Below are 18,142 nucleotides of genomic sequence, written 5' to 3'. Positions count from 1 at the left end.
AGTAATCCAAACAGTGACTCACTTCTTCCTACCAGGAAAAGAGGAAGTTTAAGAGTGAATTAGTAAAAGGCATTGATTAAGAACCAGTAAATCCAATAGTGCATTAAGGCATAGCTAGGTTGAAGCTTGGAAAACCATAATTTCTCTCAACCAGAAACAAGCACAAACTCCTTCACATCCTGCAAGTCTAATCAATGATCCCATCATGTGTTTAATAGCCACGAAGTGAGTGGGTAGTAAAATAATAATATTAAGAAGCCAAATAAGGAAAGAGAACTGTTATTTAATTTATACATCATTTTTTATAAGTGATAAATAAGAAAAGAAATAACGGAGATGGATAAAAAGAATATTACATAGTTTTACATAAATATAATATCTTATAATAAAACTTCCAACCAACCAAAATATAAGAATAAAAACAAATTGCAGAAATCATGAACTAGAATGTATAACAGTTAAAACTATTCAGAAATTAATCCATTAAAAATACGCCCATCATCATCCTCTTTATTCCAAACAAAAAGCAAAAGGGAAAGAAAAACACAGAAATCAGAGTTCTTAATCCATATACATATACACTGAACTAAGTAAAACATGCCTCCCTTGCTCACCTCCACGGTTCTTCATCACAACTACAGTTTTCTAAATACTTTGTAATTATTCTTTTCCCCAATTCCTACTCTTCCAAACTAGAAAGACAGCACCATCGGAATTCCATTAGATCTCGAACCAGCCACACATGATCTACATGAAGTCTCTATAGATATCAACCAAGGTTTTAAATTACCATATGCTATATCAATTGTGAGTGCAACATGAAAGTTGTGAAACCCTTTGTAACTAGGATCCCAATTGCAATTTAAAACCTTGATACCAATTCAATAAGTTTGCCTTCCATGGCCAGCCCAAGGAAAGGCTTCATGGCCCACTTGGCCTCCATTGGAGAGAAGGTTTGGTGGGAGATTATACAAAGGCAAAGAAGAAGGATCAGGAATCCCACCTTGCAAGTGGCCCCCACCACTACCACCACCGCCACTATTACCACCAATTCCAGGAGGGGACCCTCCCAGGGCACTCCCTCCTTGCACGCTTCCACCACCGTCGTCTTCCTCCTCCTCAAGTGGCAACCTCTCATAGGTTGCATTAGCAAAAGTGGCAGCTATGACCATAACTGGTCCAGCTGCCACAAGTGATCCCACAACACTTCCACCTATTATCTGGCTCTGTCCCCCAGCGAGGTATACAGTAAGTCCTGTAGCTCCTGGTGGGGCAGGGCCAGGAAGAAACGCCCCAGTGAGGGACAAAATCTCGAACCTTCCATGAAGTGCGACGACGGCTCCTGGCGCTGCAGGCTGCCGGATGGTAACGTTGGCCACGGAACCGCTTCCACTGAGGACACACACACCACGCTGGCGCCTCCGTGCGAACTGGGCCACGCTTTCGGCCACGTCGGCACCACCGGCGACCTCCATGACATGGCTTTTGAGGGAGTTTGGGCTGTCCCTGGTGACGAAGATGGGGGGTTTGGGCTTGTTTTTGGACCCGGGGGGCCTCCCTCTGGGCCTGCGTGTTCCAACCTCAACTGCACCCTCTTTGGGTTCATCACCGTTGTCTCTTTCATCATCTTCTTCTTCTTGTCTTTCTCTAGAAACGCTTCTTTCGTTGATGGAAAGGTCCATGTGGCGTTTGTTTAAGGTGGGAGAAGGTGAATTGGTTGCAGGGTCTAACCCTGCACCTGCACCCAACCCCACCTGATGACCGGTCCACCAAGGATTAGCCAGAATTGCTGTTTAGAGTGTCTTCTTTGAAGAAGAAAAAAAGGAAAATCAAAAGGAGAAGAAGAAGAAGAAGGAAGTGTTCTGAACAAGAAGATCTGGTTTGGAGGCTTTTCTTCTTTGGGACACTATTTTCTTACCTTAGAATTTTTGCACTAAAGCAAGAAGATGCATCATGACTAACAAAGGCAATTTAAAGCTAGCTCTCAATTTGCCTTTGCTAGAACGCAATTTGCCAACTTTCTAGCTGTAGGGTAGTGTTAGCAATAGGAAATTGGTTTGGGTTTAGTTTGTGTTCTCCGATTTCAAGGGACAAGAAAAGTCAAACCTTTCACAACTAGCTCTTAAGAGGGGTAGCTCTTGTCTCCATGACCTAACATATATGAACACATGAATGATCTTTCACTCTATGGAAGGGAAGGGTAGAGAGAGAGAGAGAAGGGAAAGGAAAGAGAAGTGGTGTGATATGGTGCTGAGTTAGAGGAGAGGAATTAGATTCAATGACTCAAGGGAATCAAGTAAAGGGTGTAATGAAAGAGAGATTAATTAATTAATTAATTAATTAATTGAGTATTTAATTAAAGAGATGGGTTTCATCAGAAGTGTAGATCAGACGATCAGGAAGTGTCCTCCTTTATTAATTTGTCTCCATTTTTTTATTCTTTATTTTTGACTATTTGTATCAGGAAGTGATATCAGTGGACGAAACATGGAACGGATGAAAAAGCCTTCACAGAATCAAACACAATGATAAATATGAGAAATCTTAAAAAAAGAGGGTGAGCAAAAGCAAAACACTTGAATATAGCCATAGGTAATAACTACATCATAATTCATAAGTAGAAATACATATACATAGAATAACAACACAACCGAAACTGTTTGAAAAGCACTGCAAAAAAAAAATTTGTTAATTGTTTTCTTGGGGTGACGGGTGAGCCATGTTGTGATTTGGAGAGCTACAATAATTTTTTCTTACCATTTATTCACTCTTATACCGTTTATTAATTTTATTTTCTTACTTTCTTGTGGCTGGCACTACATCATACATGTAATGGCAACAATGCCAACAACTAGCTCTGCTTTTGGAGGGTCTCGGAAATTAGGGTTTTTGTGGGGTCTCGTGAAAGTGGCCAGGTGGGGCGCGCGTCGTTTTCTTGGGCCCCAATGTATTTACACATCAACGTTCCATTTGAGAAATTCTTATCATCTCAAACAAAAATTCATCCAGTGTTCATTTGACTGGTACTCAATAAAATTTTATGTTCAAATTTTGTGGACAAAGGAAAATCCATTCTGCTAAAGGTAATCGAACTTGAGTTAATTTTTTTAATAAAAATTAATCATTAACCAGATAATAATAATGCTTCTTACTAATAATATAATTATAATAATATTAAAATATAATTAATATGTAAAGACATTAATTTGTTTAGTTAAAATTTAAAGTAAAGAGGTAATTATCTCGTAAATTGTGGGGACATAACTTATTTGTTGATCAAGATATCATAAAAATAAATAAAATAGTTGGGGTAGATTAATACGAGTTTGTAGTCTTTTATTCTATCCGATTTATCTTTGATATATACCAAATTAATTAAATAATATAACACATCAGTATATATAAATTGTATACAAAATACAAATAACAAATTATCAGTATGAAATCATATCCAATTTTTTTTAAAAAAATTAATTTAATGTATTTGAACACACTTTGGCTATACACTATCAGACACATCAACAAAAAGAACTTTTCACATTTAATAAATATTATCTAATTGTATATAAAATTTTAATTTATTTTTGTAATCCATTATTAAAACTTGTATATAATTTATATTACTAAAGATTTTTAATAACTTTTTTTACATAATTAGACAACATTAAATATTATTAAAGTGACATTTTTGTAGCATTTTAATAATGTTATATTTTAATTAATTTTATAAAATAATTATTATTTTTAAAATAGATGTTGGTATTAATTTTACTTTATGATTCCTAGTTTCTTACAAGTTTTTTAATATTGAAGATATTCTTAGTTAATTATCACTAAATCTATATCAAATATCAAAATTCATTTATCTTAAATATAATTCTATAATTATATATATTCTTTATGTGTTATTCATTTATTCAATGTGATAATTTAATTTTGGAAAACAATTAAAGATTAAGGGGTGTATTTTTTATTTGACATTTTTACACTCATTGTGAAACTTTTATTTTAAAAATAATTAAAAAAATAATATTGAGAGATAATAAAAAAATGTTACTCTATTTATAATAATATTTTTAAAAAATATTATAAAATAAATTATTTATTCAATTTATAGTAATATTTTAATAAATATAAATAAGTAAATATTATTAAAGAAGTAAAATGTAGTGGTGAGATTCATGTACACTAACTCTGCCAACACTGATGACAAGAAATTCAACCAAGTACTGATCCCAAATCTGGACTCAACATCCTTTTCGATCGTATAATCGTCACCTTCAGATGAGTTCATGGTGTAGTAGTGGCCTCTGTACTCTCCTTAGTTCAATTTCAATGTATTCTTATATAAAAAAATTATGACTATATATGATGTTTTACTTACTCCTAGAAAAGTTGCAGATTATCATTGAAATAATCGCAATTTGAATCTCGCGGATTTGGAAGAATCAGCATTTTCAATTCATTTTTGGGGGATTTATAAAGACTAGGGAAGGTGTTTCTGCTTCTTTCTAGTAAGTATTTTGGAAGCACAAGGTGTGAAAGAGGGAAGAAATTTTGCAATTCAAAATGGAGTAAGTTTGTAAAGATTGGATATAAGTGAGTGGAGTGTGTGAGTTCAAAGGAAAATTCAGTGACATGGAGAGCACTTGAGTCTAGATTTGAAGGAGATTCAACGATGGCAATTTGAGCCAGTGCTGGTGGTTGGCTAAGGTGATGCTGGAGGAACAATATATGGGGGAGCTTCAAGATGGGATAAGGTGGAAGGTCAAGCTTATACGAAGAAGTTGAAAACTAATAATAAGTTAGTTGATTAAATTCATTGTGTTTGATTAAACTAGTTAATAAGTTAAAAATGACATATAATAAGTATTATGAATAATTAAGATAGTGAGAATTAAAATAAAAACAAATTTAAAAGTTGGGAGATTCTCATGTTCAAAATATTACATGATGTGACTTTTTCTTTAAAAATAAAATATCCTATAGTTACTAAAATTAATTTTTTTTTACTAAATAAACTTATTTTACTAAATATAGATAACAATAATAATATTAATAGTAATTATATAAATGATGAATGATGGCGATAATAATGATTAAATAAGAACAAATTAATCTTTCAATTCTGACAATATCAATATACTTCTTATTTTAAATTTGATTTACATTCAAATGTGGTTATAATTTTTAGAAAATGTTGGATGGGAAAATTTTATTCCTATACTAATGAATTGGCTTTCTTTGTTCATATGAAATATTTTGGTTAACCGAGGTTAATGTTAGTTTTGTCAATGAATTGGAGTAACCATTATATTCATATTATAATATTTCTATGCTTGTAAAAAATGTATAACAGAGAGAACAATTGTGTAATGCCAAGGTAAGAGAGTGGGAGAAAGTGTGTTACTATTATCTTCTTTCCAATTCATTAATCCTCTTCATGGAATAAATTGTGTACTAATAATTGAATTTATTTTATTAGTGTAGTAGCTTACCAAATAATAATAGTTTTTTTTTTCAATCATATTATTGGTGAAAAGTTACTCTAACTTTATTGATGATTGTGAATAAATTTAATTGACTATTTTTTTACATAATGTTTGATTGGAGAATAATGGATGAGAAGGGATAAAATTTTATAAATTTCTCATTTGATTTAATTTCTAAGAGAGGGGCATGGAAAGCAGAAAAACCTTCTCCTTAACTAATTTTAACTCACCTTCAATATTGGAGGGAGAGAGGAGTCTTAAAATATTTTTAGTATAATATTTAAAATATTGTTATATATGTTTTTAAATTCAAAGTTAAAAGATATATAGGTAATTAATTTTTAAAATTAATTTCTATCTTCCTTGTGAACCAAATAAGAAAAGATTCTCTCATTCCTTCTATTATAATCCCTCCACTCACATCCTTTCAACTAAATATAATGTTTAACTCTTTTTATTTCCTCTTTTCTGCCATTAAAATTCATCTATTCCTCTCCCCTCCTCCTTTGAATAAAATAGATCTTTATTAAAGTATTTTTTTAATTATTTTTTTTCATTCACAAAATTTGAGTACAAGACCCTAGCTAGTTAAAAGAATCAAATCCAATACCATACTAAAACTGACAATTTATTAGTACAATATCTTGTTTTATCTTACCTTGTAATAAATATTAACATATAATAAAGTTACAAAAGATATTCCCTCTGTTCCATTTTTTTTGTTTGATGTTTTAGCAAAAAAAAAAAAAGTTTCATTTTGATTGTGATTTTTCAATACCAATAAAGTATTAAATGTATTTTATCATATCCTCAATTATTTATTGTAGAGTAAGAAAATATAAAAGGAATGTAGATGAGAGAAAAAAGTATTTAATATGAAATATAAAGGGTATATTAGAAAAATATATAATAACTATATGAAATTTAAAATATTAATTGTATATTTTAATATATGTCCACAAATTCCATAGAAATGTCGAACAAAATAGATCAATCGTAATATGAGAGATATAGAAAAGTAAAAATAAAAATAAAGGGTATAATAGAAAACTGCATGATAACTTTTATGAAATCTAAAATATTAATTATATTTTTTTAAATATCTGCAAAAACAAATTTAAACATCAAACAAAATAAAACAAAGTAGTATGAAAAATATAGAGGGTAATGAGAGGGATATTTCAAAAGTAAGAAATTAGGAATGTCCTTAATAATTAGATAATGTCCATAAAAGTGATCACTTATAAATTTATAATTAATATAAATTGTATCAGGAAGAATTGCTTGAGACATGAGAATGAGGAAAAAGAAATAATTATCGTTATGTTCTGAAGGAATATGTGCAACGTTGAGCACAAAGTTATACACCAGAAGATATGTAAATTTAATTATCTTCAACGATTAAATATAGATCAGGATTTGAAACTTTGTATACAAAAGTTGAGTAGAGGGAGATGATTTACACCTTTTCTAATTAAAATTTAATTATACTATAATGTTATTCATAATTCATTTGATCTCTTTTCATTAATAAGTGGACAAAACGGATCAAATTAAACCTTACATCAAATTTTAACGATTTAATTATTAAATTAAAAATTCTTAATGTAAGTATTTTTAGATATTTTATTTCATTAATTCAAATTAATGAGTAACCATAAAAGTATTTAATACATTAATTTAAATTAATAGTATAAAGTATTAAATAATTTTTAAATCTCTTAAAAATTTACAACAAACTTGATATATATATTAAAAAATTTTAATTTAATAGTTAGATCGTTAAAATTTGATGTAAAACATGAATAATTGAATATAGTAAGTATGTATAAACTTACTCAATAAATGGATCTCTTTATATACATATATATATATATATATATATATATATATATATATATATATATATATATATATGTATGTATATATTTCTACCTAAGAAAATTTTCCATTTGAGAGGTGAAAGACAAAAATTGCAAGGAGAGAAGGCATGCATGTTGAAGATATAAACCTCCAAGCAATTCAGCTAGCACTATAAGGAGAAAATTTGTTTTAGAACAAGCATTACAAAACTAATTTATATTTTTTAACATAGTAGTAGTTGGGAACTTTCATTTTTATGAGGAGTCAAGTTTCCATCTAACCTATTGTTTAATGAAACCCTAAGTAATTGAATACTTCAGAGTCGTTATTTAATTTTATTTTGGTATCAAGTTACATTATATGATAGACTTTTGTTTTCAAACAGAGATATGCTTGGGTAAATCAATAGGTCTAGTGCCAGACTAATCTTAACAGGTTGCCGTCAACGTGAAATTCAATTGGAGACATTTTATACCTTCAGTTTGGTCTATTTGGATTCATAGTGATATAATATTTTTAAAACAAGATAGATAAACTTTTATTCAGATTTTGGAGGCAATTCTTAAGGTCAAATCTTGATTTTGTGTTAGGTTTTAAGGAACGATTAATTTACATCTCCTTGGGAGTGAATAAGGTTGGTGAAAGAACAAAATTTAGATAATTTTTTTATATGTGATTAATTTTATTCTCTAATTAAAATTAGAGTTTTACTCGAATAATATGCATAAATATATATTCATGAAATATACAATAAATACCGGTGGATATATCACTAAACTAAAATTTCAAATCTCATTCAGAAATTTTATATAAGCGCTAAATATGGATTGATAAATATAAGCAATAGGTGAAAAGGTTGTAAATGAAGTCTGCATTGATTGGGTTAAAATATTATTTATATTTTTATTATAATAAATTTTCTTTCTCTAATAAAAAATAGTACCTTGTGTTTTGTGTGGGTTGTTTTTCATTTCCAAGAACATTTCAACACGCGTAAGTGAGTATAACCAAGGGTCCAATACTATGTCATTAGAGCAAGAAAAAAGTTCTGTACACACTCCTATTATTTTAACATTTTAGAGATAGATATTATAAAATGATAAGAAATTTTGTTTGTAAAACAAATGAACAAATTCTTATATTCGAGGATATATATATATATATATATATATATATATATATATATATATATATATAAACAAAGTACAATATAAGACCAGTAGTATATGATGTTGAAAGGTATAAAAAGAAAAATTATATTATTAATTTTCTTATATAATAGTGTAAATCTTATTAAATATAGTGGAATGAAAAGGGAAAAAAAGAAGAAAAAAAAAAAAGCTTTAGAAGTGCGAAACTAAGGAAAAGAACAGAACCATATTGGTTAATTACCAAAAGCACGAAAACAAGAAAACTGGAACGAAGAAATTAAAAAAAAAAAAAAACAAAACAAAAATCATGGATCGAAAAATAAGCAATATATATATGAACACGAGATTAATCTTTAACAGAGAGGCTAGCTTTCTCATCTGACACTACAAAGAACGTTGTTAAGCAGAGATAATGGAGAGGTTTGTTTCTTTTCTATTTTCTATTAGCATCTGCAAGTGTTGACAAGGTCGATGGAAACTCCAAGCATTTCTTCTTCTATACAATTTCATTCTCAAATTCATCCATGTTCTTGCTTTCAATGCTTCTTAATTTCTTTTTTATTTCTTTAAAAATATTGTTTTTATTAGTTTGATGGTCTTCCTGCTGGAAATAGAACATAGGAAAACGAAAACCATTATATTGGTAGAAATATACACCACTTTACCAAAACTGCAACCTGGTAATTAATTTCTTCTTCTCACCTCGTATACATGATTTTTTTAATTCAAGTTCTGAATAAAAAAAATGTAATTATAGCAAGTTTTGCTTCTTATATGTTTTTTATTTATTTTCTTTGGTTTAGTTGTTGAAGGTTGAGAGAATTCATGGATGAAATACGCAGAAAAAGTAAAATTAAAAAGGATAAATAATAAGACAAAACTGTTGAAAGATGTTTGAGTATGACTCAAAGTGGAGAAAAGAAAAAGGGTTGAGTCTTCAGTACATGAAAGCATTCTTTCAACTAAACCACCTTAATTTTATTACTAGATATATTTACCGAAATAATTTGCCAATCAAGTTATAAACATGTTAGGTTGAGAATGGAGAAATAGTTAAGAAACTAAACAAAATAGTTACTTTTTTTATTTTTTGAATTTATCTAAGGCACATGGAAGATAGAATAAATGGTACACTTCGTTAACTGATTTCGAAGGTGAGATGTTATAATTTCTGCAACCTTCAACCTTGACTTTTAAATCTGGGGGAAAAGGTATTTGATACATAGGAAATTTGTCTTGTTACTTGCTTCCTGGATAAGATTGTTGTGTTATTTTAGAATTTACATGTGATGTCTTTGTATGTGCAATGATGAAATACAGTAAAAAAAAAGTTAGTTATCTAATAAAAATAATAATAATTAATGTCTTTATTTTTTATAAGAGAAAAAAATACTTTCAATCTACAAAATTGTTCGGTACAAATCAATGGATAATCAATATATAACTTTTACCAAATCCAAACAAAGGAGATCGTATAGTCTTTAGTCTTTAAAGGATAATCCCATTTATAGGTTGCAACTAAATGGACCCAAATAGTAGAATGGTTTTTGTAATTGCAAGCATATTTCATTTTATTCTTACAACTGATACACTTTTTTACACTTGGTAACCTACAATATTCTAATTAAGTTGTGTTTTGGGCAAGTTTGGTGTAGGACAATTTGGAACTGATGTAATGAATGAAACAACCATGTACCAAAATCAAATAGACAGTTTGCAATTGAAAAATAAAGTGGATGGTTTGTAGAAAAAAATAGACAAGAGTTGGTGCAAATGGCTAATTTGATGACAATTCTCTTGAAGTGATTCAATATTTTTGCAGGAATCTCTGTCCAAAAGAGAAACTATCATGAAAATGCAACCACTTTGGAAAGACTGAAGAGCTTAACAATTCCTAAAATTGATAGCACTTGGTTTGAAATACTCCATCAAAATCAATATTTTCATCCATAAAATATTTTCTCCATTTTTATAAAGTGCATTTGTTCATCATTTTGTGGAGATGGATTTATCAGTTAAAAGAAATGATAGGGAAAAAAAATATGCCGCACTCATGAATTGTTGCTGATGCCAATATATATAAACATATTCTATGAACATATATAGTGTCTTTAAAGGTGACCGTGATATTCGCATTGGAAAGGTAGTCATGCTGCGAATTTGAATCTTCCTAGGTAAGGTTGGTGTTGGGATATGTCACTAACAAATTTCATAATACATTTGAAAACGCAAATTAAACTAACATAGGATATATACTAATAATAGTAAAAAAGTTGATCTGGACACCAATGAAACAATCGCTTCACACCAGAACGATATATTGCCATCATAGTAATTATGTTGCATACAAGATTGACTGGGTTATTTTGTCTTTTAGATATGCCACGTTAATTTCAATTCACAATAAGCTTATTGAAGAAAACACATGCAATTATTTGTGTTTTAAATATGTAGTTTGTTTTCTTATGATGATTATGGTTCCTCCTCCTGTGACATTAGTCTGCTAATGGGTCAGTCCCTGTCTGTGTTAATACTTAATAGTATAACTTCTTAACAATGATTGAAAAAGTATTAACACAAAATGGAACTGTAACTAATTAAGACGGATAGAGTGTGAATTACTCTTTCTCGCAGAAAAGGCATAAAAGTTGTGCAATAGTGTGAGAATTTCATTGTATCATTGTTCAAAAAGAGGAACAGTAAATGCAACTAACATAGACAATGATTGTTTTGATTCTGTTCCTAATTAGGTAGGTGCGTGATTGAAATTAAATTCTAGAACAATGTAGTGTCCTCGGCATTTTTAATTATTGAAAAGCTTTTCCTCTATTTGACTAGCTAGTTGAGAAATCTTTATGTATTATTTTGTAATTAATTATTTTACTTCAAATATTTTTAATATATATTACTTTTTTTTAAGTATTAGAAAAAATTTAAATCTCACGTTAAATAAAAATAAAATAATTAAAAAGTATATAAGTAAATAATAACTCTCACTTTACATACTGATTTTGTAAGATTGAGTTAAATTCAAACTTACTATTTTAAGAGAGTATCAAAATCATTTAAGATTTACTCTAAAAAGGGTTATTTATCATTTATATATGCACTAAGTCCAATAATACTAGGGTGAGGAAGTATATTGAAAAAAACATAAATTTCATATCAACTAGATATAAATGTGTGAAAGTAAACTCCAATTCGGTGGATCAATGGTAAAGATATCGAACGTTATCAAGTAAAACTAGTTTTCCCTAGAAATTTTGTAATATAGAAAACTTATGTCAAAATCCAAAATCACAAACCATAGAACACAAATCATGACTTGCAAGTTAGTTAGGGGATTTTTCACAAGCACTTTATGTGTAATAAACTAAAATTTAAAATCTACAAAATCATGAATTTTAATGCAATCGGATAAAACATTGATTCAGGTTTTGATTATTGCAGTATAAAAAAAAATGTAATTCAAATTCTAACATTTAATATTTAATTCAAATTAAAGAACGAAGAACACAATCGTGCTCTATGAAAACAAACCTATTTCGTATTGTTTCAATTCAAATTGAATCCAATTCGGTGTTCTAAAATTAATTTGAATTAATTTTTTTCTTCAATTAATCAAAACGAAATTCATAATCATGAATTTAATTCGAAATTAATTGAAGAACATAAAAAATGAGAGGAATTCAAATTTGAGAGAATTTTACCACATAATCGTAAACTTGAATTGATTAAGAGAAATTAGTCACGCATCTCCATCATTGTCAACGCACAAAGATGTTCAGAGAAAAGATGAAGAGTCACGACCAAACTAAAGACGAATTCGTGAGAGAGAAGAGAAGAGAGTTGAGAGAAAATGATAGAAGCTTCTTGAGCAAGAAATCTCAAATTTGAAAAATGAATTAAAAGTCTGAGTTCAATGTAATTACACCTTCATATAGACAACTAAATGGGTCTAAGTTTGACTAAACAAGACCCGATTTACTAATTAAGTCCTAATACACTAATTACAAGTCATTAAAGTTTAAACTAAAAATAACAAAATAAAACTTCACTGGGCTGCAACTTTGAACTGCCTTTTCAGATTTCTTCTATTCTGAATTGGCTCTAGACTTTAACATAGAAGTTATAGCACTCTCTCTAAGCTTCCCAACGATACCAAGAATGTCCCAATCCAAGTTTAACAGCTCCATATATGATCTGCACAAAACAAAGCGTTCAAGTGAGTAAAAATCTGACAATTGAGTAAAATTTACCACAATCATCAAATAATGTCACTATCATAAATTAAAGTCAAAACACCAATATAAGACATACACAAAAGTTAAAAATACTGGTCCGAGTCAAGCAACAACAAAAAATAAAAAATATCTACCAACTTTTGCTAAATTTCAACTCGACTCATTCAATTCATGAGCCAAACAAGTTTGAGCTTAAGTGAGCCGACTTAACTCGTTTAATCTACTACAATTAAAAAAATATATGCTTATATTTTATTTAGATTTTTGAATGATTAGAAAAAAAATCAAACTCTTTATTTTATTTATTAAAATCATATAAACATGTAATTATTTTCTTGTTTTTTCAATTTTTTATTTTAAAAATTTGGTCAACCAACCCACCAATCCTGACGGGTCAAGTTAGGTTGGAATTTTCCTGATTCACCAAAAAAGTGAGTCAAGTTGAACTAATTAATTTAAAGTACCAATACGTAATTAGTCAATTCAGATGAGTTGATTTTATAAGATTGAATTAAATTCAAATTCATTAACTAATTTATTTTACATTTAACGTCTTTATATAAAAATTAAGAAATTTAATTAATATCTTAAAAATTTTAAAAATTATTATATAATTTTCTATAATATATATCTCTTATCTATCACATTAATGTTTCCTCTTTTATATATTTTTAATTCTAGAATAAATAATTAATGATTTAATAAGAAATAAATTAATGATTCATTAGTTTCCGGAGGAGGGAGTAGGATTTGAGAAAGCAATAATATAATTAGTTTAAGAATCATTTAGGGGATGATAAAAGAAGTAAATAGCAACTCTTTGTCATTTCCACAATAAATCAGTCAAAGTGACATGAACACCCTAAATCAGGTTTTTATGTCTGCTGATGATCAGTTATTTTCTCTCTCCTAATCTTACCTCATCTCTGGAGTAAATGATAATAAATGGTGTTGAGTTGAGCTTATCTCAAACTTGGCTTCTTTGCTTTAATATTTTGGTTCAGGCAATAGTTAATTCTGGGTGCTGGATCACATGGTAAAAGGTTAGGCCGGTTACCTCATGTCAACAAAATATAATATTTTTGGTAATAATTGCAAGCCCATAATATAGTTTTCTTATTTTTTTGTTTTCCATTTATATATTGCACATTTTTCTAAAAAAAAAAAAAAAACTTCTTAGAATAGTGGATTTAAGCCTAACTCAACCCTACAAAATCAGCTTATAAGATAAAGGTTGCTTTCTACTTATATACTATTCAATTGTCTAATCTCTAGTCGATGTGAGACTTGGGTTTTTTCCAATACACTTCATCACGTCCAGCACTATTATAAGAATCTAGGATAGCTCTGATACCATCTTAGAATAGTGGATTTAAGCCTAACTCAACCCTACAAAACCGACTTGTAAAGTGAAGGTTGTTTTCCACTTATATATACTATTCAATTACCTAATCTCGATCGATGTGGGACTTGAGTTTTTCCCAATAAGACTATAAATATCAAATGTTGAAAAACAACTTTAAATAATGAAAATTTCTAGGAAAACAAATGTAAAGCAAACATGAACTCTACGGTTTTCTTTAATGAGTGAATTAAGGACATTTTTTAACAAATAGTTGGAATTTTTTTTTTTTTTGAATTATAGATATCACGAAAGTATATTTTGCCTCTTTTAATAGTCATTTTTTATTTGCATGATTAGGAAATTAAATCATTATCAACATATTTAATTAACTCAACTATCTATCAATTGTATTTAATTGTATTACACCTTATTGTAATATAAAGTTAAACATATAAGATATTTATGTGAATATTCAACTAAATATATCCAATTCAATTATGATCAATCTCGTGGCCAAGCCATACAAACCAGGTTGGCTTGTCTATCACCAATACATTCACGAGTCTTATAGCTTCAGCCATCATGGAAAAGAGAGGGGAAAGGAGATAGAAAGGAAAGAGGAGTAGAGTGTATTATTGCAAAATATCAAATGTTAATGTTTGCCATACATGCACGACTCATAGTTCTATCAACTAAGTTGTGTCGATAGGATAATAATGTCATCAATAAGATAGATGAATTATTAATAAGGGGAAAGCTTAGAACCCAAGATTATTAATATTGATGTATTCCCAACATCCCATGAATGAAGCACCAATAAACCAACTATGCATCTCCAGTTAATGAAGCTAACAATATGGGCTACGTGGTGTTCCATTAACACAAGTTCTTTATAACGGTCACGTGACCATGTCTATATGTTGGGTCAGTGTAAGGCACGAATTGTGGCACAACACAACTACTACTGAAGTAAGATGTATAAAAGGCTGTTACTTTCAGAAATTTATAAAAATAATTGTTTAAGAGATATATGTCATGCGTACATCGTAGATAAGAGGAGGGTTACTAATATAATTTTAACATATATCAACAATAAAATGTAAAGTATCATATAATTGATAGATAATCTTGTTTTCTAAACATGTAATAATGAGTTTAATCTTTAATTTGTGTGTATGAGACAATATTTATTATGAGATCGTCAATCCCTTAAGGTGATCTCATTATCTCAATAAGTTAGTTCTTTTTTTAATACACTTATTAGTTATTATTGGTTATAATTTTATTAAAGGTTACTTAATTATGTGAAATTCTTTGAATAAATAATGAGATTTTTAAAATTTGGTGACTCTTAATAAATTTAAGTCAATAATAAAAAAAATGTAATAGATTGTGTTAGAAAAAATGTAATTTATATTTTTTATGCATAAATATTATATTATATATATATAGAGGTGGAAATAGGTCAAATTAGTCTTGTAGCATATAGCCTCTAACTTAAGTCAAACTAGGTTATTTTAAAAATTAGGTTGGACAAAGACTTCTATTAATATCTATTATTTAAAAAGATCGAACTCTAAGTTATTCTAGAAGTCTATTATGCCTACTAGACCAACTTATTTAAATAATAATAATAATAATAATAATAATAATTATTATTATTATTATTATTATTATTATTATTATTATGATTTAGTAGGTCACTACAACTTAACAACTTTGACTCAAAGAAAAACATCAACACAAATCAACAGTTAGCAACTCATACTTCAACTAATTTTAATAATCATCAATATTAGAATGCAACTCAAGCATATAACTGAACAACACAATAGACAACTCAATAGCACAATAAAAAAACTCATCATCTATATGTGTCATCACACATTTCTATTTAGGAGATTTTCAATAACATAAGTGAACAATTTAAGTGGTTTGACACTATCACACTTAACGCCTGACCCTTCATCTATAGGTCAAGTTGGCACAATGTATGGCCTTTATTGGAGCCAAGTCAAAAAACAATGTTTGGCATTTCAAGTCAAGTCAACAACTCTTTTGGTTATCGGATGTTGTCACTTAAATTAGGAAGATCTAGTATTACTATTAGAAATAGAACACCTTAGTTGTGGGCGTACCACGAAATTGGCATGCATCAACCATGTCCTAAATGGGATTAGTTTGTCATTTACCCTTCAAATATTACACACCCTTCTAGCACTTGGTTAGGAATTTTGACTCTTGTCTTTGTGCCTTACACTATTGGCCACTTATATCATGTATGACTTGGCCTTGCTCCCACACATGTATCAACTTATGAACCTAGAGAAGACAACTTTTTCAAGAAAACTCTCCACTTAAAGAGTCAATTATCTAATTGAAGGATTTTCATCATTGCGTACTCAAAGCACTACAACTCAGATCCTCATTATAGGATCATTCAACATAGAAAACAACATACTTTCCTCTAGTTTCTATGTTCAACTCACAACACAAAAAATATACAACATACATTATCAACTCAATATAACAACTTAAACAACTCAGATATTCTTCTACCAACTTTCAACTTTTTAATCAACTTTCAACTCTTTTGACGCATTACTTTGAACGTGTCATAGCAACATCATTTTTCATCTCATATAAACCATCAACTAATAATCAACATTTAATCAAATAAAACATTTATTAATAACTTGCATGATATGGATAATAAGATATCTCAAATGAATCAACAAAATAAAATTCTTCAAAACAAGGGTTTCGTCGAGCGCCTAAGCCCTAATCATTCTTTCTTAGCTAGAGAAACTCTTTGTGCCTTTTCTCACTAAGCGAGTTGGACCCTCTATTGGTCTCCTCACTAAGGATGACAAATAAACTCATACACATGAATAATGCTTGAACCTACCCTGAATTTGATTAGAAATACTTGGTTTGACTAGGTACGAGTAATACCTAATTTATTAAATTGTGTATGGGATGGGAATGAGTATATACATACATGCCCCAAACTTGTACTTGTATCCATCTCCACTTTAAATTTCTAGAAACTTATTTTTTTTTTAGAATGTACTTGAGATTTATGTATTTCTTACTCTATTTTAACTTTATGTCAAACTTAATGTGATTTTATAATTTCTACTCTATGTTGGGATTCTTATTTTTTTATATTTTTTTGTAAAAAAATTTAATTAATGTTTTAGCAAGTATGGATTGAGTATGAGTATACCTGATACCCAATAAGAATAGGGAATGAGACACAAATTTCATACTCATTAGGTATAGGGATGGGGATGAGGATAGGGATGCGAGTATTGAAACTCACACCCACTACCCCACCCCGTTGTCATCTCTACTCCTCACTAAGCAGCCCTTGTTCCTTGACCAAGCAAGACTCTCTGTGTGTCCCATCATTGGGTGAGCATCAAGCTCGTTGAGTGAGCTCCCAGAGTGAGCCACCCACAAATTCATCCCTCTCACCCAACGACGATGGTTTTGCTAATTCCATTTCATTGTGTTTATCCCAACCACCCATTTTCACTAAGTGACTCATGTGTCGTTGAGCAAAAATAGGATTATGGATATTTAGCCTTTGTTTTTGAAGGTTCACTAGGTGAGAATGTGTTGCACCTCATTAGTGTTCACCTTATCTTAGATTTTTCTCTAGCCATCACAACCATCATCATCGAAATGCAAACCATAAATCCTCTTCTACACACTCTAAACTACATGATAATTACTACAATTACCACATGCAACAATATTTTCACAAGAATCATCAACTCTTTGGGTTTTGGTTCAACAACTATAAACTCCACCTTCACCAATCAACATTAGTCAACACCAAATTTAGCTCAATTGCCACCAATGGGATAAACAACTCAAGAATCAACACAAAATAGCTTAAGAAAATCAATCTACAAGCTTCAATTACCACGATTGTTTCCCAAAACAAAGGAATCAATTGGAAGAAGGGGAAAAACCACAAGACCCTCAAGGTCAACTTCTCTATAAGATTTTGAGCTTCGTAAGCTTTAATGTTAGATT

The 18,142-nt window shown here is 29.5% G+C and overlaps 1 protein-coding gene and 1 long non-coding RNA gene across 2 annotated transcripts; one reads left to right on the top strand and one right to left on the bottom strand.

The window, feature by feature from the left end:
• Positions 1 to 452: 452 nt before the first annotated feature.
• AHL20 (AT-hook motif nuclear-localized protein 20) lies at positions 453 to 2,311 on the bottom strand. The gene has a single exon (XM_083060546.1). It carries the CDS (start codon positions 1,680 to 1,682, stop codon positions 882 to 884), a length of 801 nt encoding a protein of 266 aa, XP_082916672.1. The 5' UTR covers positions 1,683 to 2,311; the 3' UTR covers positions 453 to 881.
• A 6,338-nt stretch (positions 2,312 to 8,649) lies between these two features.
• LOC114916964 (uncharacterized) lies at positions 8,650 to 11,238 on the top strand. The gene is made up of 2 exons (XR_003805630.2): positions 8,650 to 8,926; positions 10,329 to 11,238. It is a non-coding gene; the product is annotated as an uncharacterized LOC114916964 (long non-coding RNA).
• Positions 11,239 to 18,142: the final 6,904 nt, after the last annotated feature.

The sequence above is a fragment of the Cajanus cajan genome, chromosome 7 (genome assembly GCF_000230855.2).
Source record: "Cajanus cajan strain Asha chromosome 7, NIPB_CcT2T_4, whole genome shotgun sequence".
NCBI classification, from domain to species: domain Eukaryota; kingdom Viridiplantae; phylum Streptophyta; class Magnoliopsida; order Fabales; family Fabaceae; genus Cajanus; species Cajanus cajan.
Note: the sequence above shows the minus strand (reverse complement) of the source record. Positions and strands in the feature narration are given on the sequence as shown.